Source organism: Rasamsonia emersonii (assembly GCF_000968595.1).
Source record: "Rasamsonia emersonii CBS 393.64 chromosome Unknown ctg1118621760097, whole genome shotgun sequence".
Lineage (NCBI taxonomy): Eukaryota > Fungi > Ascomycota > Eurotiomycetes > Eurotiales > Trichocomaceae > Rasamsonia > Rasamsonia emersonii.
The window spans coordinates 52,652-75,181 of NW_013563190.1; the positions used below are offsets into that span (position 1 = coordinate 52,652).

Below are 22,530 nucleotides of genomic sequence, written 5' to 3' on the forward strand. Positions count from 1 at the left end.
ACATCGCGCTCACCTGAGTCCCCTCATACAATTCGCGTCCGAGGCAAGTAAAAAAAGCTCACACCAGGGGTCCTCCCTCCCGGGACCCGCTGATGCTACGAAAACCCCCACCTATGCTTTTGGCGGGCAGGAGTTTTACTATCACCTGTCTTTTTTTAATATTAGGGTCCAAGGACCCAGAAGGAGTCGAACCCAGGCCGTTCATCGGATTGTTAGTAGGTGTAAGAGACTTAGGCTACTTAACCACTGCACCATCGCAGCCCTGGTTCGTTATGGGGATTCTCTGTTTGCGAGTGATATGCCTGATGTTTGTTTTGGTTGCTTTGTTTGTCTATGACTGGCCAGGTAGGTGCCTAAGTTACGCACTCAATGATGGTTAGGAATTGAAAAGGTGATAGTGAACTTGCAAAGCAACTCTATTGTTCACAGAGTGTACTCCATATTATGCGAGATGATATAGTAATGCAGTGCAATATGCAAGACATCCCTGCTCACATTCTTGCGTGCTCTAGGTAACAAAACAGACAAACCGAAAGGACACAAAAAGAAACCCAGATTTGTAGTCTTCTTGACATTTCCAGTCCCTCCACAGGTGCGTGTAAATCAAGTCACCCTGATCATCGCCTCACCGTAGACAATCATTGGGAAAGGACGAAGAGAACTCGGATGCTTTACAGGAGAGAACCCAGAGCAACGCAAGGAATGTTGACACCGATGAGATCGCCGTCCTGTGGTCACCGTCAGTATCGATACGATTCCACCGGTCTAACAACGCGACTTACCGCAGAGGCGCTGTCGTTCTGGCAGCAAGCAATGTTCTGCTTGCACTGCTGGTTGACAATGTCGCTGACACCAATGAGGACTGTAGCGTCGTCAGCGGCTGATCCAGGTCCATAACTAGAGGTTAGAACTTACGGTCGACGTTGAGCTTGGAGCACTTGTCGAATAGAGCAAGACCCCTGGCACCGTTCTTGCCGCCCAGAAGGTCCGTGAGAGCACCAGCCAGAGGACCGCTGGAGACCTGGGTGGTGTCACCGCTAGTGTAGGCGACGTCGTTGCAGCAGGCCACCTGGGCCTGGTTACCGCAGAGAGCCTTGGCCTCTTCGACACTCACGTCCTGCTGGAGAGGCCAGAAAGGCTGCTGAGCGCCGGGCTTGCTGACCTCCTTGCCGTGGGCCTCACCCTGACCGCTGGGGCCAACGTTGGGCAGAGCAACCACAGAGGTGGCGAGAGCGAGGATAGCAGCGGTGAACTTCATTTTGAATGTGTGTGGAGGTTTGGATGTTTAAGGCGAGTTATTAAAGCTCTGTAAAAGAAATGGCTTGAGAGATTAGCCTGAAGACTGCTGCTTCTGGGAGAAGAGAAGAGTAAGGAGAGTGAGTGATTGTTGTTTGATAATGATGGAGAGAAGAGCTCGAGGGTGTTGATTCGACACGTTTATATAGACAGAGGTGGAGGCAGTGTTGATACGATCACCTGGCCCTTTTCGGCCCAAGGGACCATATTCGTCGTTGAAGATACAAAGTCATCACGGCCCTGGAATGCAACATTCAGGAAGACAGGGACGACTTCTGTTGCTGAGTTCCGTGATAGGCTCCCTGGATGGCAGCAGGAATGGATCTGCCGCCAGCCGTGCAGAAACGCGCACCGCACGAGCCCTTCGATGCAGGAACATCGCGCCACGGAACCCGCCCATCGGCATGTCATTCTCGATCCGCTAATAGAATCGCTATTTGAATCTTTTTGCCATTCTTCGATCGGCCATCAGAATAAGACCTATGGGGCGATCTCAGGATCGAGACCTCATCAGAACTGATCACTTGGTGGATACCAATGGTCGGGGAAACAAGCCCTTTCACGTAGCTATTCATTCCCTAATTCCAATCGCGATGGGAGTTGGGAATGCCCTTCTAGGCACGTGGACCTGCCGTCAATATGAGTTTCACTGCCTGAGGAAACCTGAACTGGAGATGGAGTACTTTACACCCATTGAACGGCCTTACACCCTCCTTGTTTGGGATAAACAGCCCGTCCAGTCTTCATGTGGATTTTTTTTTCTTCCAATAATCTATTTCGGCAGGTCAATAAACACCCAGATCTCGAGCACTGAAAGCTGTGACTGGCTCAGTGGCAGGCCAAGCATCGGGGAATGCAGGGTTGCAGAATGTCCTTCATCTGCAAGGGCGCACGAGGGGGCGCGCCTGCTGGGAACGGTCCTAAGGCTTGGACCTTACCTGCCACGATGGAGCCTGTGGAGAAGCCTTCCTCCCCAAAACATGCAAGGCCTTTTTTTTTTCTTAGAGAAAGGCATCATTAGAGGAGAATTCAGGGCGTTTTGGACTAGCAGAGGGCTGCTTAGTCATTGTCCGGGAATGATCCCGCAAGGAACAGGAAGGCGCTCCACAAACTATTCGCAGACTCTACTCATCATGATCAACTCTTCACAACTATAGATTCGGCGTTTGCTTCTGAATCCGATATTGCCTCCTTGGAGCTATCCACTGGTCCCATCCAATGCTGCTAGGAATGGGAGGGCATTCAATAATAGTCTCCTGAATCTCTCTTCTGTCAAGAAAACCTATCTATGTATGTACTCCGTGCCGAGTCTCCGTTCCCGCCCTTGGAAGGTCCGCGAGGAAGTGATCCAGCTAATGTTATTATCAGCAATCACCAGGGTTTCCAAGGAACGGAATCTGACCAAACGACTGCCGCACGATGGAGCTGACGGGACATTCGGCTCTGGATAATTGTAAGAGAATTCAAGGGCTAGGGCCGTGCCATGCGTGACGGCATCTTGCTACTGCCAACGAAGCCCAGCACTTTCGCCAGAACCAGACCTACACGGCGAATAATCAGTTTTCGCCGATTGCCGCTTGCCGCTAGCTCTGGTAGAAGCGTTGCTTACAGTCTGGGAACCCGTAAAGACGGCCAATCCACTACTGTGCCTCTATATGTAATAACGAAGATTGCCGTTTCTCCCTCTGATGATAAGTATATTTGCCTGATTGCTAGTTAAATTGGGCAGTCTGAATACGACAACTTCTCTAGAACTTTGGGTGACTACACGAGTCGGAATGCCTAACTGCACCTAACCATTTGTAACACATAATCCTGCCTGCAGTTGAGATACAATTGATCTACTGTGACCACATGTAGTTGGGAGTAATGAAATACATACCTTCGGTGATTTCAAACTATCAGTTTCAAAATCACGGTGTGAATCCTTTAGCTGATTTAGGCTTATTATTAATCTACTCATTTGTTGGTCTGATGGTAGTAAATTATTTTATGTCCTACGAGCTCTACCAAAGGTCAAAATTCTACTCATAGATATTACTTAGATTTTTTAATATGTGTGAATTGATTTGCATGTGAGGAAAAGGGACTTGAATTTTTATATTTTTATGGTATCATAATAATGGTCGAGGAGTAAGGTAGTTGTGTATAAAATAGAAGTACTGTTATAAATATATATTTTTGATGTTTACACCTAAACTTAAGACTTAATATATATCGACATATTTTTCCACAAAAGTACCCTAATATTTTTTATAATATTATTATAAACATTCTCAACTACTTCTCATTTATAATCCAGTAAAAAAACAATTACAGGAACTATATAATTTCGAGCAGATTGCTATAATAATTCCAAGTCGTCGTGCTTTCGCAGTTGCCCCCTGAGGTCATCGTGCGGGGCGGCTAGTCCCAAAGTAGTTTAGTGCTGAAGAGGTGCGTGATTCCATCTCCGTCGCCGATCAGGATTGATTCCCTGTTCATCGCATCCCGGAAACCGAAACACTCTTTGCGGGCAAAGACGTGTAGACCTTGCGTTCCTGTACATCCTCCATCATTTTCCCTTCATCATTCCGCCTCTTGAGACTGCATCTGTGCTAATACAGTATGGCTGCCGACCCTTCCTCCAACTCCGGGAACAGCCCTCCCAAGGACGACCAGGACGCCTCGAAGCCCGGGTCGTCACCTCAGACGACGTCTCAGGAATTGGAAGACGAAAAGCACACCGAGAATAAGTCAGTGAATCCGGAAGAAAACGCTCAGGAAAAGCCAGAACATCAAGAAGGTGAGGAAAAGAAGAAGGAGGAGCAAGAGGAGGGAGAGGGTTCAGCTGCGCCACCTTTACCAGACGAGGCCCCGCCACTCCCCAACGAAGCGCCGCCAGGCCAGGAGGATGATGGATGGGAAGCGATCTGGGATGGTAATCTCCAAGCGTACTATTTCTACAACCGGTTTACGGGGGTGTCGCAGTGGGAGAATCCACGCGTGCCGGAGGCCTCGATGAGCGCGTCGGGAGTGGCAGAGCAGGTGTCGCAATCAAGGCCGGTGGCCGGTGGCTACAATCCCGCCATTCATGGCGACTATGATCCCACGGCTCCTTATGCACAGCAATATGAGCAGGACCGCCAGGCTGCCGCCAGCAATGGTTCCGGGACTGACCCGAGTCAAATGTATACGGCGACCGCAGCGTTCAACCGGTTCACAGGCAAGTGGCAGTCGACATCCTTAACGCCGGAGAGATTCAACGAAGAAAACAAGGCTCGACGACAGATGCACGCTTATTTTGACGTCGACGCCGCTGCCAATAGCCATGATGGAAGGAGTCTGAAAGCCGAGCGAAGTGCAAGGAGGCTCACAAAGAAGGAATTGAAAGCCTTTAAGGAGAAGAGGCGAATAAAGAAAGAAGAAAAGCGGAGAGCATGGCTACGAGATTGAATCCTTTTGTTTTCCCCTTTATTCTTTCATCCGTTCCTGGGTCTTGCTTTAATATTTGGGGCTTTCCGGTTATGGCGATGATACCTCTGAGCGGCGCATTGTGCATTTTTCTTTCTTTTGACTGGGCGCTTCTATCAGGCATTGTGCATATAAAGGAGTTTTCAAGTGTTTCTTCAGCCATGGACCTAATAAGGCAGGTGTAGGTAAAAGTATGTACATACATGCATACATGTAATGATCATTACTAGCCTTAGGCATGGACATTCCACTCAGTAGCTCTCTGACCACTTCGTTTATATATTTCATAATTTCATCTTGATTTTCGCAAAGATGCCACAACTACAGAATTAAGTGGTGTCAATGGTATTTTTTTTCAAATGGCTCTTTCACTCTTGACAGATTGTCGTCCCCAGATATAAGATCACGTGATAGTCGCTTCCCCGTAGAGTCTTTTTCTTAGAACCATTTATTGGGTAGCTATTGATCACACCCCTCAACGAACAAAAAAGACACCAAGGAATACCCTTTAGATAATTTTTTTATAGTCATTTCGGTGAGTTATAATTTTTTTTATGTTCTCTGAACTTGTGTGCTTTTTTGATTTTTGTTTCCCCCCTTTTTTTCTTCCCAGTTTGATATTCTGGTTTTATAAAAATTTATGCCTCCCCCACCCACCTACCCAATGTGAAGCTATCTATCAATCAATGGGCAATGGGCAATGGGAAAATCAAGCACAACTTGCAAAAAAGCTACATTTCGGCATTGATGCTGGGTATATTTAGCATTGTATTTTTGCTGCTTTCTAGAAGTGTTGTTGTTCCGAAATTATATATCTTGATTATGTTGTTCTCTTTCGAAAGTTTTGGGCGGGGGAGAGTGAGCGAGCCAGGGGAGAGACAGATGTCGAGCCTGCAAGCTGAATCCTGTTGATTGCATATACGCCATACATTGTAGCTGATTAACCATCGACGATTTTTCTCCATTTTTTGGTGTTATCTTTGTTCTTGTTTTTGTACCTCAGCTCATTCCGTTGGACCCCCTTTTCTTACTAGAATTTGGAAAATGTCCAAGAGACCAACACTTATACTAACCGGAGAGCAGGATACCGAGTTGACTGGCTGTCTAATCGACTTGTATTGCATATTTCAACAGCGCAGACAGAACTGAGACAGAAGTCACTGCATATTTATTTCTTTGGTTGACCTCCTTGCTAGTCGTTGTTCCCCTGATCAAGGAGTCTACTACTATCTGTCTGTCGGAGCGACTGTATAGTTCGCCAGCACCGTGACAGACGTATTTAAACTTGATAGACTCTTCAATAAAGGGTCCCTTCAGTTGAAATAATACATCTACCTCCTACCTACTTCCCGAAAGATTACGAAGTGGGCGGGGAGGCAAACAAAGACAAACCGACAAAAAAAGGAGCAAGAGAGAACAGCCTACACAAATGGCGACTCGCCCAGAAAACCCACCACCCCCCGTCGCCCTCTCCTTCGAGGCGGTCGATGAACTGATCTACGACGCCCGACTGGGCGACCTGGACGCGCTGCAGGCCGAGATCGAGAAGCTGAGCAAAGAGCACAACACGACGGCTTCGGCGATAATACAGTCTGCGATCGACACGGAGGATGAGAGCGAGGGCGGAACGGGCGCGTGCTTGCTGCATTGGCCAGCGGCGAATGGCAATGTTGGTATGTATCCGACATAAACATTATTATTACAACTCTCGACGCTCTAACACGAGTGTAATGCACAGAACTCCTCAACTTCCTCCTCCAATCGCTCACATCTTCTCAGCGGGAAGGCGAGGAAAAAGATATCGCCGCATTCATCAACTACCGCAACCTCTCCGGCAACACGCCTCTCCACTGGGCCGCCCTGAACACACATCTCGACTGCGTCAAGGCCCTGGTCGAAGCGGGCGCCGATGTTAGCGCCAAGAACGACGCCGGCCACGACGCGCTCTTCCTGGCTGAGCGGGTGGATTGGTCTTCGACGGAAGAGCCCGGAGAAGAGGACGGAAAGAAAGATGGCGAGGCGGAGGCGAAGGCAGAGGCAGAAGCAGAAGCAGAGGCAGAGGCAGAGGCAGCCAAACCAGTGCAAGTGCCAGTCTCCAAAGCGCGACAGGTTGTAGAGTGGCTGCTAGGTTGCGACAAGGGAGCCGGGTACGAGAAGCCTGCGGGGACTAATTCCGCCGAGGGCGATCAGAATCAGAATGAGAACCATGATGAGATGGAGGGCGTTGAAGAGACGAAGGCGACGACGACATCATAATCATCACAATACTACTAACCTAACGGACGGACGGACGGATGGACGAACGCGATTTTTTGCTACGACTACGAAGGAGTGGAGAGGAGGTGAGTAAATAAATACCAAGCAGATAGATAAATAATACTAGAATTAAGCCACAGAAAAAAAAAAGGCTTCTTCTCGTAACCTGCATACATACATACATAACTAAAGAGTCATGTTATCATTGTTTATCATCAAAAACACCAACCAAACACATAGATGCATGATGTATCATATCTGGGCTACCTGGAGAGTCTTCTATTCAATTCTATTATTGCACTTGCATTGCATATATCCATTCATTTCCCTATCCATCAATCTTGCCGGATTTTATTCCGGTCGTCCTTTCTTGTAGTAGTAGCAGTACTACCACTGCTACCAGGAACGACACCACTCGAGTACGATGAATCCGCGACCACGCCCCGACGAAGTCTCACCGGCGCGGAAACGTCCACTTCGCGGGCTTTGGCGTCAAAGGAGACTTTGAAGGACCGATCTCGCCAGACTACCGTCGTGCCGCCGTAAACGGCCCACGCCCAGATCGGGAAGGCCAGGACCTCGCGTCCGATCCAGGTGGCGAGCCAGTGGAGGAATGGGCGTCTCGCGGTCCGGTCTTTCGGTATCGGCCGCGCGAATGGTGCCGTGTGCTCGTCGATTTCGACTGTCGCAGCGGAATGGAGTTTCAGATACTGCGTCCAGTCGAAGGCGGCCCAGATCACGATGCTCAGAGTCCAAAACGTGAAGAAAGCGTTCCAGGTGCTCAGATACGACCCCCATACGCTCCCATGGTTCTGAAGCAGCCCAGCCAGCGCCGTGGTGACACCGAATGCGCCGTATAAAGAGCAGACCAGTGACTCCGTTCCCGGTTCCACAAGGGTCGCCAGAAGGACTGTGAACTTCCGTACGCGCAGCCAGCGGACACGCCGTGCGATATAGGCTTTGACGCTCATGTTGGCCACAGGCTGAATAGCAAGGTCTCCAAAGACCATCGCATGTTTCCCCCAGCGTTCTCCGAGTTCCTTTTCCTCGCGGATTTGTTTCTTCCAGAGGAGGTCCCCAATCAGGTGGTCCTCGCAGATGTTGTCGGAGAAGTAATCAATGCCAGGATGTCGCGCGCGGGGATTGTCTGGCGAAGGACGAGTGAGGTAGTTCAGTTGAGAGCGGCGGAACATATTCGACTTGCCCACAATACATGGCGCCAGGAGAACGGTATTAATCGCCGTGTACATTTTGGCGTGTGATGAGGAGAGGAACAATTCCTCCAGACGGCCACCACCGTCCCGTAGCAAAGAGGTGAGACTGCCCTCCTTCGTTCCGACAATCGACGGCGTTCGGGTCGCGTCGCCATTGAGTAGTGATCGACCTTCCTCCCCTAGTCCATCCTCATCTACATTCACCGCGATGGGCAGGTGATGGACGAATTTGTACTTCTTCCCATCGCTCTGGCCGACGCCGCATAACCTATCCACCATCCGCCCGCAGACGCCCCTACCGACCCAGACATTGCAGTCGATGATCCATACGATGTCTCCCTTAGCTTCCCTGTATGCCCGGCTCATGTTCCTGATCTTGGGGTTGGGGCCCAGCAAGCACGAATAGCCGCCATTGTCCTGAAGCAACGGGTCCTCCTCTTCGACGAAGATTCGCACATCAGAATCCGGAAAGTCGGCAAGCAACTTCTCTAGCGTCGGGAAAGAGGGGTCCTTGCGTGTCGAAACACATATGTAGGTCGTTAACTTGTCCCGGGGATAGTCTTGCCGCAATGTCGATGCCAAACATTCGTAGAGATAAGGCTCGAGGCCCTTGACGGGTCGAATGACCGTGACATGGGGCGCATCAGGGGACGTCGACGAGACGGACCTCGACGGTGTTCTGGAGTAGTGTTTCCATCTGATATGCGCTCAATCCCTTTATTTAGTCTTCGCCATTGATTCACGAGAAGAGAAAGGCAAACCTGGCTCACATTTGAAAATACCCCAGAGCGCAGACGGCCACAACCGTCAGGTACCAGACGAGAGCTGCCCATCCCAGGGTATTAACCAGCCACGATGGGGTCTGTACCGAGCTGCTGCCAGCAGCGGCGGCACCACGTTGGACAACAACGGATGAGCTCGAGCTCAGCTGGACCCCTAGCATGGGCGGGAAGGAACAACGCAGAAGAAAGCACTCAATGACGAGACCATTCTAAGAGAACAAGAAAAAAAAGGAATAAGAGAAAGACAAAGAAATCTTTAAGAAGGCTGCCAGAGATGGGAACCACAGAACCAGTGGATTGTCATCGGATGCGCCGGCTGCCTTGTCTATTTTGGTTGCGAAGAAGTGGGCTCCGTGCCATAGTCTGCGAAGGCCAGATTAGTGGCCCGCAAATGGAGCAGATCTGCAGCCAACAAACGGCCTCAACGTCTTGCAATTACGACAGTGGCTGGATGTATCTATGTCCTTTCAGATTATCAACATAGCATTCTCCAACCGGAGGGAAGAAATGTACGGAGTACTCCGTATCCCTTGAGACTTAAGTGTCACACTTGGTTTTACCTCGTTCCAGGAACAGTGATCATGCAATTCAAGATTGCAGCATCGAAGGCATATACTTGCTACTGACACATGGAATATGCGGTGAAAGCAATGAATTACCATTTCAGTATCCATTTATTAAAAACCCCGCACATTGCAATCGTTAGTGGAATCTAGTCTACAGTGGAACGTCAAGTCTTCTTTTTCTTTCTAATAAAGCTGGCATTGAGAACATTGACTCCAGGAGTGGAGGTTTCTGCTGGCTTCTCAGCCTGCCTCTTGTCAGGAGACTGAGCCTCGTCTGCGCGGTCTTGGTCTTGCTCCACCAAAGGATTGACACCATCAGGAGTCGTCTCATTGCCGGCCTCCTGATTTTCCTTCTTCCTCTTCCGGACTATTAGGCCCGAATCCATTAAGTTGTTTGTGGTCAAAGGCTTGGGAGTTATCTCGGAGATATCTTTTTTTCCTGTGATAGGTTTACCCCACCATAACAGGTCTGCGAGAGACGCGACCTTGCGAACCCAAGTCATCGTGCTAGTCATGGCGAGTTCCTCGTTCTCGAAGTCTTGCTCGAGAAGACACTCCATTGCACTTTTGTAGCCTGAATCATCCAGAATCACCTCCCCACGTCCGCCTTCCGGCCAGAAGAAGGGATTGTTATTTGTCTCGGCATCAGCTTTCTTCGCCGCAGTCTCTCTCGTCGACGCCTCTTCTGGGCGGCTCGTGTCGTCGGTTTGCGAAGTTCGCGACCCCTGCATCTGGTTCGACAGGTCGTCTGAATTGAGTAAACCGGGAGGGTTAATGACCAACCACAAAAATCCAACGAGCCTCCCGGCAGAGCATTCCTGTCGAAAAGACATCATCTCCCAAAATTGATCCAAAGTCTTAACGCTTCTCCACTGTCCCGATCCTTGCGTTGAAGCGCCATCCGCCTTTGACACTTCTGGCAACTCATCGTCCAAATCAATCAGAAAGCGTGCCTTTGGGTCATCTGGAAACCGCGGGACTAAGCATCTGGGAGGTGCCCCAGGATGCTTGCAGATTTGATGGAGAGGGTAAGAATTACGCCATCGCGGGTGATTCGTGTCGTCTGATTTTGCCGTGTCTGGGAAGAACGCTCTCGTCTCGTACTTATCACAGCCTGGGACTAGCAGATATGCCGTGGCCGAACTCTTGCTGGTCTCCACGGCTTCATCGAGCAGACCCTTGTTCTCAGAGTCTCGCGACTCCAGTGCGTATTCTCGTAGAATAGGATCAATCGTTCGACACCACCATTTAATCAGCCCCCGATCATCCAAGACATGTTTCCCTGCATTGTCAACGCTGCCAGGAAACAGATACTGGTTCTGAGCGCGAGCAAACAACGAGAGAACCAGCCTGACACCTGGCCGCTGGTGAGTCTGCACTAGATAGGACAGAAACGTAGTGGAAATCAGCCTGAGCAACGAAGTCTTGGGGGGAACATGCAGCAGATGCAGGTACCCGGTCGAGTCTGCCTTGGAGACAAACAGCGTCGTAAGGCGATCGGTCGTGTAGATCAGGACCTCGATCGCAAACACCGCGATCTCTTCTTCGATCTTCTCATTACGATTGATGGTGATGACTAGAAAGTGGTTTTCACAGAACGTTGTCTCTGGATCTTCGCCCGGTGGGGCCGAGAAGATAGGCTCGCAGCGCGTCGGGGGCGTTGAGATGTGACGAACATTGACCTTGGCATCTTTAGGCAGGACCTCCGCGAGGAGGTCACCCAAGTCTTGTTTCGACATGGGAACTCCGTCAAGTTTGGAGCTAGTATGTTCGGTCCAGTTGTGCGTGTGCAATTGCTTTGTCAAGAGCGTCCTTGATTCGCAGCGCGCGCAGCACAGAGCGCGTACAGTGGAAAACCAATCACGTGATCACGTGAGTTGTAACCAATGACCTTGTATGTACACAGCATCGATAAATTCAGAGAACAGGATACAGCTCCTTTTGCGGTCATGTATGCGATTTAGAACAGATACATGTATCTTCTCCATCGGACTGAATTATAGTGGGTCTGATAAAGGAAGTAAACTGGATCGTCCCACGCACGATCTTTTATGTAGACACTAAAGCTATTTATATAACCATCGGAAATAGCGGTAGATTAGAAAATCAATGTCATCTCCTCGTCGTGCTCGTATCTGAAACCCGCAAATGCAGATATTAAGGTGTGCAAGTCTAGTAATCAAAAACAGTCATCATCACAAGGGACCTCAGAAGTATTGTGACACTGCATCCAAGTCGTCTGCATTCAGAAGTGCGACTCCTTCTCGCAATAAGGTCCTCCAGACCTCATTTCTCTTCCTAATGGGATAATATGGCGTACCCCAGTACCGGCCGCCGATGCCCCGGCTTTTCGCCGTGGCAATCTGCTGTCGCAGCATACTTAATTCATCAGTCGAGAAGACCGGATCCGCATCTGAACTCAACGTCCCAAAAACAGCTGCAAAGTCGGTAGACGCAATGGGGGAGATCAGGGACGTGATGTCCGCATATTGCGGTTCACCCAAAGACTCGAGAGGGCCATCGAAGAAGTAGTCGCGATTCGCCACGGGACCAACCATGCTCAGTGGTGTATTACCCGTTCCAATCACTGTGACAGGACCATTGATGATAGTCTTGTTATCCTTCAGTGTCGTTAGGTAACCCTGTTCGCGCAGGGGAGCAAGGGCAGAGATGACGGCTTGGAAAGTGTCCGGACCGGAGGTTTTGGCATCGATAAAGAGGTAGAGCGTCTGTTCAGGATCGACATCCCAAACCCCGCTGCAAGAAAATACCGAATTGTTGGTCAACGAGGTTTCTTTATATAGTGCCGGGCAGATAGAGCGCCTACTTCTTGGTCTTAGAAGTCACGAAGCGAGTCATCGGGTTCTGGCGATTCAGCACATCGAGAATAGGGTTGATATAGAGAGATTCGAGAGTCCTTTCTTCGGTCAAGGATGACTTGTCATGTCCCACCTGTTCAACTCTAAGCATTCCGCAAAAGCAGCAAGTTATACAAGACACGACGGGATATACGTACGTAAAGTGTGCCATTGATCAGCCATACATCCGCTTCAGTTGAGATACAGCCCTTTGAAAGAGCTTCATAAACGTTAGTCGCGTTCGGAGACGTTGCCATCTCCTGGTCGTTGTATTCATACCGGTGTAGAATGGCAGATCTCTCCAATAGTCACTTGAGGACGTTAGCATCCTAGGGGGGGAAAGCCTGGATTCTTCAGCCGTTGGACGTGTGGAGACAGGCATACTTATGTGAGTGTACGGGTATCTACACGATAGAAGTTTGCAGGATATGTATCAGCTTTGTCCTTAAAACCAAGGGACCTAGCGTCCCTTCCTTTTACCGCGGTCACGATGACAAGCACAAAACTTACGGGCATGATTCCCTTTGTCAAGTCTGTGGGGTACTCATAAGCTGGGCTGCCATGGGTATTTTTCAAAATATTCTGGAGACTCGACGAGATCGGGGCTTCGCTTCCGATCAAGAGCCCAGCTGAGATAGCCAGTGAGAGCGACGACATCGACCGAGAAAACATCATCATTCGCAGCAGTAGCATGGAGACCTCCTGGAGAGGCAGAGACAAATGCTCGTGAAACAATTGATGGTATTAAGTTGAATTGAAGCTTGCGAGGCGAATATCACGTTCCTGACGGCGCCGACTCCTCCACGTGCAGATCGCCGGCCCACCCGCCTAGGGGCTGCCGGTCGGTGAGGTTAGTGACCTTAGCGTTTAGCTATTTGGAGAATAATAATGATTTGACAGCAGGGAGGGGTTAATTATCTGAAACCTTGCACATGCAAAACGATTTGCAAGAACTGACATGATTGTGCTACAAGAGCTGGTCGTTTAGTTCCAACACGTACCATCGGGTGTATCAATAGAGAGTTGGAAAAATTCATAATAAGCTGATCAAAAAAAGAAGCATCTAACATATACAGACTTGCTTCGGGTAAAATATAGACATAAATAGAGCGCTGCCTTCATAATACATATATATCCTTTCCCTATACGACAACCGGACATGGTCCCAGCCTACCAACGCCAGATAATTAGAAAATGTGAGAAGCAGTATTGTGACGGCAAAATACAAAAGAATAAACAGCCTCAATTCGTTTGACAGGTTCAACGTTCGTTTCATCAATATCAAACCTCCCTTACGCTGGGTGCCCGAGAACTGTTGGATGCCTCTTGAGAGTTTCCGGTTCGACCCCGGAAGCTCAAGTTCCCAATGCGTTGTACCAAGCTGCTTCCGACGGCGTCCACCGCGCCCTTCGGAGCCAACAGCGTAGGTCCCTGTGCGGCCGTCTCTTGGACCTTAAAGAGCTTGATGCCTGTTCCATTCCAGACTCCAACCGTGCCAGGGGTAGGATTGGATGCGGACCCGACGACCATCTCGCTGGCGAAAATAAATCCCCAAAGCAAAGATTCGTACCAACCTAGGGCGAGTGCTGACCATTCGAAGGCGTGCACGCGAATGGGTGACGGCTCAGATAACAGAGCCTGGATATTCGGCTCATCTGCGAAAGTCGGCAGATTGTTGATCAGGGTTCTAGCCTCGGGATCGGATGATGATTGCAAAGCACTCTCAGGAATATGGGGGAAAATCGATGAAATGATCGTGAGAATCGTGTGAAGAGGAAGCTCCACCAGCCACGACTCGAGCTGAGTAAATGTTGTCAGCGAGAAGGTAGAATAAGTAGAAGCGATCATCTCTAACTCACCCAGGCTGATGTGGGGGTAAAATGGGTAGACGCAGACGGAATCGTTGCTGTATGGCTGCTTAGACTGGTGACGCTGTTCTGTCTTGAAAATGTCATCTGCCCAGCAGGCATCTTGCCTCGCGCCTTTTCCGACATCCCTCGTAACTGGGGGGGAACGTTGTCGTCGGCTGATGACGATATCGAAGGGGTGCGTGAGTTACGAAGGGACGGAGAAGATTGCGATGGAGTGTTTGGAGCCTCTGCCTCATCATCCGAATCATCCCCTCCGATGGCGAAGGGGCTGTTCTCTTCCGGTATGTGAGTCAATGGTGATTTCGTGCCCGATGACCTCCGAAGGTCTTCGACCGACTGCGACGTGGGGCTAGTGACACCATCGTTCGAGCCAGAGTTCGCTTTCCTGAGCTGATTTTGACGTTCAATCTCCTGCTGTCCGCTTTCGAGAGTGAAGGTTCGAAGGGCTTGAAACCGCTTTCTGGCTTTGAGGATACCGTAAACCAGATACGGATTTTCTGACGCTGGTCAGCAACCCGCACATGACAGCGAAGTTCAGAAGGACGTAGCGTACTTGTGAACTGGTGCTCAAGAATGGCGTTAATAAACTCGAGCAAAGAGCGAAGGAGGGTATGATTTGTCTCGTTCGCCAATAGAAAACTGGGAGCCGACATTGACGTAAATAATTGGAGTATCCTGGAACAAGTGGCCGGCGACAGACCCTCCACGTAAGCAGCTATGTTATTTAAGATAGCCAGGAGAGCTGGGTAAACTGCATCTAGCTTTCCTTTGCTCGTGGTCATGAGAGTGTGGATCGACTGTACTGGTTAGTCCCGTGTCGCATTGATTCCGTCCGGGCTGCCTTACCATTATGAGATAATCTGCATATGTGCCTCGAAATCCGGGAATACGGATGCTTTGCGGTAGAGTATCTTGGGCTGTAAACTTCTTGTTCAGGTTCTTCCCGAAATTGAGCTCCACGCTCAGCGTTTGAAGAATAAAAATGCACATTTTCACGACCCCTTGTTTGGAGGGATCACCTCGGTACTCAATTGCATAAAAGAGACACAGGATGACAAAGTCATGCGAGCGGTTGGAATCAATGATGAACGATCGAAATCGTTTGTTGCACTGTAACGCTTCCCAAAACAGAATGAGCATCTCTGGAGCCCACTTCACCGACTTCTGGCTCCCGGGTAGGTATGATGTCGTGGCTTGCATCTAGTCGTAGAGTGTTAGCCTGGGAAGAGATCTGAAAAAAAATGAACGTACTGGTTGATTCAATATCCTGGTCATGCCGTCGACAAGGAATTGGAAATCCTGGGGTCTATGCAGCCGCCCGAAGTAGTGGCGGTAATAGTTCTTCGGAGGAACACCACGTCCGTCTTCAGGGATAGGATATAAAATGATTACCAGAAGAAATTGCAAGCAGTACATGACAAGGATCTGCTTTGGATCTTTCCACACAACATGGTCGTATGGCACCCTCCATATGGCGGGGTTGTATTTGATAGTCTGGATATAAATTTTTAGTAACTAACTGTAAGTCAATAGATGTCTACTCACGGTATTCAGCAATGAACATAGCAAAGTTAGGACAATCTGTTTGTCGGGGCATGTCGCAATGTATGTAAGGGCCTTAACTCCTTTGACAGGCAGAATAGCTGAACTTTTGTCAGTCGTCGCTTCGTACAAATTTTGTTGTCGGCGGGAACTCACTCGGAGACATATACATTGACTTCCCGGTCAGAGTAAGTAATAGTCTCAGTATTTCGCATCGATTATTTTCATGTTCCTTTGTCGAGACCATTGCGCTGTTGCAGCCCACCCCGCTCTGCCAGATCGAATATGACACCTTTGTCTTTGCTGTCGCAAGCTTTGGAATCGTGAAGCCCGTATAGAACAGCAAGTCCAGGAGCGTATCTATCAACTCTTCTGCCAATGGCTTCACATCTTCGTAATCGCCGTCCTGCGGTCGTGCCTGCGCCTCTTGCTCTTCACCATGCGCCTGATCGAAGAGAACCTCTGTTGCAACCTGTGCCTGGCGAGTCTTCCTCCTGCGCCGTCCCCAAAAGAACTTCTCTTCCCATTCCTCCAGGTGCTCTGCCTCGTAGATGAATGGCAGTATCCGGGTGAGAATGCGAATGCAGTTCAGGGCGTCCCTGTCTGGTGCGAGTTCGGGGTCGGGAAAAGAAGGATGGTTCTTGAGGACGAAAAGGCGAGAACATACTGCGAGTAAAAGGGTTTCGAGGTTTGTTAATGCAGTATCTCGCGTTCGTCGTATGTCCGCTGGAGTAAATATACTGAAGACATCCTCGGTCGATTCGGGGAGCTCCCAGAACTTTTATTCACAGAGAAGTCAGCGAGACAATAAACCCCCAACAAGTGCCATTTTCGAGGAAGAAAGAAACAATACGCACTTTGGCCCAGAAAGGATCGTCAGCCGGTATGTCCTTATCCTCAGACAGGCGGAAGATGCCTTGCTTGAAGACAAGCTTCGACTCCGAGGCTCCCATATCGGAAGCAGCAAATTGATCACAAGGCCGTCGTCATTCAGCTAGGGGCAGTTACACAGTCGCACTTGTTGCGATGGAAGAATCGATGTCAAGAGCTTCGCAAATAAATCTAATTTTGTCTGTGCAGCTGTCGCGGGAACTTGAATGCGCAGCCCGCGGGTAGGCGGAGGCGGAAGAGGCTGAAGCCTCTCCGCCAGCTCTAAGCAGGATTCTCCACAATCCGCAACGTCACGACGGATGCTTATACGGCGCTTACGGCGTTGACTATAGTGTTAAGCATGGGAAGGCCGATAGAACGAAACGAAAAAAGAAACAATGTGAAGTAGCCATAACATTTATATTCCTTACTCCCAACAGAGACATGGTATGATCGCAATGCTGCCTTAAAAAGTAAGACAAAGGACGTTGTTACAAATGCAGAGCTAGGCAAGCAGAAATGGAAAGCCAAGCCAAAGTCATTAAATCAGCCCGTTCCCAGAAGAATGTCTTCGGCTCTTTTCGTACAACCACTTGTTGCTCAAACCTAACTTACCTCCTTTGGTTCCCACCGGCGACGGAGACGCAGGGAGCCGCGATATGGTCGAATCTCTGAGAGACGAACTTAAAGAACTAGATCCAAAGCTTTGCCTACGCACGCCTTCTCTGTTCCCATTTGCAACTGCTTTCTGAAATAGAGGACTTGCTGTCGGTGAGAAAGATGCTCTGCGCCCAGCGGGACTGCCGCCCGTTGAAAGCGGTGACGTGCTGCGACTGACAGGGCTTCCCGCTCGTGAACCGGAGGAGAGCCGATACCTTGGTGGCGTAATATATTGTGTGCCAGGTGTCGCTGGGGGGGTGCTCCTGGGGTCAAGGCCGAGGAGAGCCCGCTGGGTAGGCGTGAGAGGGATGTCGGAGAGGTCGTCTTTTGGCCGAAACAGAGGGTACAGGGCAGTGAAGATATTTATTAGAAAGATGAGGCGTAGAAGGAGGATAATAATGTCGGGGTATATAGAGAATTGCGAGAGCAGCGTCAATCGATGAGCACTAGATGCTAGTCAGCAAACCGACAGGTCGGACAACTCTCAACGTATCGGATTCTCTTACTAAGTCTTCAAGGTGCTCTTGAGAAACACGGTTGCAAAAAGTGCTCCGCCATTCCACACAAGCTTCTTCACGTTGCGATCGTCGAAGATCGCGGCGTTTTGTCGCCTCACGATTTCATTGAGGCGCGGATGCCGCCACTTGCCAGGGGACTGATTGTCGTCGGCTGGAGCTGGTTTCGGGGTCGCCGGAAGTGGAGAGGATGCCATCGAGTCGAAAGAAACTCCGTATGGACCAGAATGAACAGGAAGACGGTGCTGAATGACGGGTGTCACCAGGTCGTCTCAAGGTAACAGGCCGGAGAGAAAGGAAGGAGGACTCACCTGAAAGAGAAAATACTTACCAAACTTACCGCTGAAGATCACCTTCACCGCGTCACACGACCATTGAGCGCAGACTATGGCCGAGCGGAGAGGGAGTTCATAGTTTGAAGGCCAGAGGTTGGGATTGTTTTGATAGAGGCAGCGGAGCGAGGGGACAAAGACTGGACACGCCCGTGCTGCGCTCAACGGGTCCCGGCCGCCAAGGCTGACCAAGCACCGGAACTTAACGTAATTCCCAACCGAACCGGACACCCGACCGAACCGGACACCAACATCGAATTCTGACCGCGGTCGAAAACTTGAAGCTATACACAACAACCAAAACACGTGTATTTCATTGAGTTCTATATATTTAGACGTGTAGGACAACCAGTTCTAATATGTCCCTGAATATGGCAATTAGAACATGTTGGTGGAGCACGTCTTGGCGCGTTGGAAGGTAGAGATGCAGAACCCATAGCTATCTCCTGTATCTCATCTCCTTGCTCGTTTCTCTGGTGTATGAGATCTCTCGCTTCCTGTACAGAAAGGCCTTGATTAGGAGACATCTGGCGCCTTGATCGCCCTCGTTTCTGCTTCTCTTTCTCGTTTGCCATACGGAGATCGTGGTTTTCCTGTGCTAGAATAGCAGCGTTGTATAGAGCTATCTCACAACCCTTTATTATCTGCTGTAGCGCCCGTTTTGAAGGTGTTGAAGGACTTTGAGAACCCTTTTTGAGTAGCTTCTTGACTGAGGAAGCCTGCTTATGTAGTTGACGGATTGTATGAGGTGTAGCTAGCGTTGAGGAGCTTGTAGAGTGCCCGCTACGGCTTCCTGGGGGGGTAGGAGTAGATAGCTTAATATTAAGCTTATCAAGCACCCTCTGTGGATCAAAAGGATAGATACCAGCTGCAGCGAAGCCGTTTTGAATGTTCTGAGCCTTAAAGACTTCCTGGCGAGCTATAGGATAGGCCTTTAGAAAGTCAAGCTTGTCAATATGGTTGAATCCAAGGCGCATCTTTGACTCCACAAGACCTCCATACGCCCGCTTTAAGGACCAAAACAACCAACATCAAGAGGCTGTAGAGATGAGAGATGAGAGCATGCAGATAGCTATAATATTGTGTCGCTGCATGCTTATCAAAGCAGTGTGAGATGCTTCATGGCATCTAAAACAAGCAATCGATATCGACCAACTGTACGGCTGCTGGTTGAAGGAATAAAGACCTTTTGAAGCCACCGGAGGCCTATCTCATCTGTTGTCCAACCATTCTGACTGATTTCAATCCTCCAATCACTTGGTAGAAGGCCTTCTTCAAACCATCCTTCAATATGGACCTTTCCTTTGAAGATAATGCATGAAGGAAGACTCCAACCACTTGAATTGATACACTCGATTGTGTCACCCATTCCCGATTGCCTGGGTGAATAAGATGAGGTTTCCAGGGCATATTGGACATAGATACTATTTAGTAGTAGCTATTACGCCCATTGCAAAGCCCGTTTCGTCAAAGTTGAAGATATCCTCATCTAGGATACCATATTGTAATCGAACCTTCTGTAGTTGCTCAAACCACTGTTGTATAACCTTAGGATCCTCACATTTCGCTCGCTCGTAATTATATTTTCGTGCAAATTGACTTCTGATCTCGTCACGGCGTTTGGTAAGGCCTGATACCCAGTTCTTGCCTATAGGTGTGTATCCAGTTGGATTATCGGTTCGAAGAATAATATTAGCCATCTCCTGTACATGGGAAGGCCTAGGAGGTACTCCACGTGAATCCCTAGATAGTATCCATTGTATCAAAGCATCTTCCTGAGTTTGAGATAGCCTGTGGCCATTGGCACGTTGTTCGATTCGAAAATGGTGGCCAGTCAGTCGGTCATGAAGTGTAGATTTAGGCACATTAAAAACCTCCGCTGCACGACGAACACTTGGGATTTCGTTGTTTTTTAAAGCAGAAATCGCGAGTTGGATCCTCCCCTCTTGTTCCACCAAGTCTCGAGACGATAGACGCGATTTTGGTGGCATGGTGGTTGTTTGAATAGCTTCAGTATCCTAAACGCGTGGACTTTGGATGGGGTGTCCGGCTCGGTCGGGTGTCCGGTTCGGTTGGGAATTACGTTAACTATCGCCCGGCGTAACTGCGGGCTGAAGGCAGTTCTCCACATGTCCCGTCTTACTCCAAGGCCCCATTGCAACTCCTCATGTGTGGCCTTCTGTTGTCCTCTTTACTAACCTGAACAGAGCTGCCAGCGACCGGAAGTTCTCAAGATGACTGCGGAGACGTCCGGCTTGGAAAGGCTCGATGCTATCTTGGCCGACCTCCTGGCCGACTGGAACATATACTCGACCGTGATCGCCGGAGCCATAGTGGTCCTTGCTGGATATTCGTTGTTGCTCAGCTTAAGAGAACCAGATGTTCATCCATATTTGCTTGCTAGGCAGGCGACAGAGGCGCCCGTCAGACAACCTGGCGAGTCCGCGGCATTCAGAAACCTAGAGACACCCCACGGGTTCCCCTTGAGGACGGGCCTTAATGTGAAGGATCCAGACGCACCGAAATGGACAGGGGGACGAAATGGAGACCTCCGCGATATCTGGAGGGCTGCCGTCCGGGGATCGGTGGGTGAGAATGGCACGCCCGCTGGGAAACGGGGAAAGATCTATACCGTACTGGGGAAGAACTTGGAGGAGCATGATCTGGATGATATTACGCAGGAGATCAATATCATCGGAAAGTATATCAATGAGTCGCAGGCCAAAAAGGTGGTCGTGTCTCTGTCCGACTCAGTGGAGCTCCTGGCTGCTATCTTTGGTGAGATCTCAACCCGAAATTGGGGTACATTTTCTAATGCTGAGCGGCAGCTGGCGCTTTCTACAACTTCCATGTCGTGATTGTCCCGCACAACCTTGCCCCAGAGACTCTGGCAGACTACGTTCAAAAGTCGCAAGCTCAAGTACTGATTGCTGAGGCCGGTACCGTCGATCTTGCTGCTGTCACCAAGGGCAACAAGCAACTGAACCACGCCATCTGGGTTGCAAAGCCAGTTAGCAGGCATATGGATTGGAACGAGGTGCCTGCGGGCGTTGGCGGAGAAATCGAGGTGTCTGTCTGGCATGAACTGGTTAAAGACAAGAAACACTCCGTGGGAACTGAAGTTCCGCCGCTGGACCCGAAGTCAGAGACTCCGTCTATTACGACTGTGTGGCCATCTGCGTCGGGTGCTGCTGAATTTGTGGAATATACGCCTCAGGTGAGTCGCTGCGGAAATCTGGAGCCCGACTTCATTACTCATTATTAATGATATGTAGAACCTTGTGGCTGCGATTGGTGCCCTGGGTAACTCTCTGCCAAGGAACCAACGATTGACGCCCGATGACCTTGTCCTTTCGATTGACTCCCTCTCTCGTTCTTATCCACTGTGCTGGGTGATGGTCGCCCTTTTCTCCAACGCGTCTGTGGCCATCAATTCTGTTTCCGGAGAAGGCATCGATCTCGCGCTTGCGACAGTCGGTGTATCGCCAACGGTCGTCATCGCCTCTTCTCGGACGGTGTCCGACTACCATAAGAAGTTCATGCGTCCCCACACTGGACTGCTCTCCACAATCGGTCGCAAGTTCCAGGCCCAAAGCCTTGACGCAGGCAGAATGCCAACACAGAACCTCCTTAGCCGGCTGGCCAATCTTGCACCGACTGCTGAGCTGTCTTTGCCGAAGTTGCGGTTGCTTCTTGTTTCCTATCGCGTGGATGACTCTCATGAGAACCTCCTGAGCTCTGAGCAATTGACAGACCTGAGAATTTTCACCGGCGCTCGCGTGGTCTATGCTTTGACCGCTGCAGGAGTGGCGGGAGCCATCGCCCAGACTCACCCATTCGATTACAGAAGACACGAAGGGCCCGCTCACTTTGGACCCCCATTGAGCAGTGTTGAAATCGTCCTGACTGGCCATCCTGAGAATTCGGGTCTTGAGAGAGCCGTTGAGGGAGAGGTATGTACTTCGATCTCCTAGTTGTTGAACACAAATTTTCCTAACCTGTGAACTAGATCACCGTCGCAGGGCCCGCTGTGGTCTCCAAGAAAGTGTCTTTGTCTGTTCGCGGACGTTTCCGTAATGACAACACCCTTGCAGTGTGTAAATGATGATGGATGCATGAAATCTTGAAAAATGTATAGCGTACAATAAGCTGGATAGTTAACCATGTCGCAATGGGAATGACATACACATTTTTATGCATGGATAAATCTCGCGAACTAATAATCCTTTTCTCTCCCACGCGTCTAAGATGCCAAGAGATAGTAAAAATTGGATCTACTAGTTGATAATATACAGAAGTCCTGGCGAAAATGATA

At 49.7% G+C, this 22,530-nt stretch overlaps 7 protein-coding genes across 7 annotated transcripts; 3 read left to right on the forward strand and 4 right to left on the reverse strand.

Annotated features, from left to right (window-relative positions):
- Nucleotides 1-671: 671 nt before the first annotated feature.
- On the reverse strand, nt 672-1,258 carry T310_4159 (Conidial hydrophobin Hyp1/RodA; the record flags this gene model as incomplete). Its single annotated transcript, XM_013472971.1, has 3 exons — nt 672-728; nt 783-880; nt 916-1,258. The coding sequence occupies 3 exons, from the start codon at nt 1,256-1,258 to the stop codon at nt 672-674; spliced, it is 498 nt and encodes a 165-aa protein (XP_013328425.1).
- Nucleotides 1,259-3,903: 2,645 nt separating this feature from the next.
- On the forward strand, nt 3,904-4,731 carry T310_4160 (WW domain protein; the record flags this gene model as incomplete). The annotated part of the gene is made up of 1 exon (XM_013472972.1): nt 3,904-4,731. One exon carries the CDS (start codon nt 3,904-3,906, stop codon nt 4,729-4,731), a length of 828 nt encoding a protein of 275 aa, XP_013328426.1.
- Nucleotides 4,732-6,178: 1,447 nt separating this feature from the next.
- On the forward strand, nt 6,179-7,005 carry T310_4161 (Ankyrin repeat protein (Yar1); the record flags this gene model as incomplete). The annotated part of the gene is made up of 2 exons (XM_013472973.1): nt 6,179-6,422; nt 6,488-7,005. The coding sequence occupies 2 exons, from the start codon at nt 6,179-6,181 to the stop codon at nt 7,003-7,005; spliced, it is 762 nt and encodes a 253-aa protein (XP_013328427.1).
- Nucleotides 7,006-7,340: 335 nt separating this feature from the next.
- Nucleotides 7,341-9,162, reverse strand: T310_4162 (Ceramide glucosyltransferase; the record flags this gene model as incomplete). The annotated part of the gene is made up of 2 exons (XM_013472974.1): nt 7,341-8,898; nt 8,990-9,162. The coding sequence occupies 2 exons, from the start codon at nt 9,160-9,162 to the stop codon at nt 7,341-7,343; spliced, it is 1,731 nt and encodes a 576-aa protein (XP_013328428.1).
- A 569-nt stretch (nt 9,163-9,731) lies between these two features.
- On the reverse strand, nt 9,732-11,518 carry T310_4163 (DNA damage response protein Rtt109; the record flags this gene model as incomplete). Its single annotated transcript, XM_013472975.1, has 2 exons — nt 9,732-11,328; nt 11,415-11,518. The coding sequence occupies 2 exons, from the start codon at nt 11,516-11,518 to the stop codon at nt 9,732-9,734; spliced, it is 1,701 nt and encodes a 566-aa protein (XP_013328429.1).
- Nucleotides 11,519-11,774: 256 nt separating this feature from the next.
- T310_4164 (uncharacterized protein) lies at nt 11,775-19,192 on the reverse strand (the record flags this gene model as incomplete). The annotated part of the gene is made up of 17 exons (XM_013472976.1): nt 11,775-12,296; nt 12,584-12,722; nt 12,810-12,829; nt 12,936-13,127; nt 13,427-13,537; nt 13,722-14,225; nt 14,285-14,793; nt 14,850-15,093; nt 15,143-15,496; nt 15,548-15,790; nt 15,842-15,939; nt 15,995-16,616; nt 17,048-17,169; nt 17,324-17,814; nt 17,875-18,128; nt 18,195-18,538; nt 18,793-19,192. The coding sequence occupies 17 exons, from the start codon at nt 19,190-19,192 to the stop codon at nt 11,775-11,777; spliced, it is 5,169 nt and encodes a 1,722-aa protein (XP_013328430.1).
- A 1,257-nt stretch (nt 19,193-20,449) lies between these two features.
- Nucleotides 20,450-22,320, forward strand: T310_4165 (uncharacterized protein; the record flags this gene model as incomplete). The annotated part of the gene is made up of 4 exons (XM_013472977.1): nt 20,450-20,993; nt 21,044-21,432; nt 21,491-22,168; nt 22,225-22,320. The coding sequence occupies 4 exons, from the start codon at nt 20,450-20,452 to the stop codon at nt 22,318-22,320; spliced, it is 1,707 nt and encodes a 568-aa protein (XP_013328431.1).
- Between the last annotated feature and the right edge of the window lie 210 nt (nt 22,321-22,530).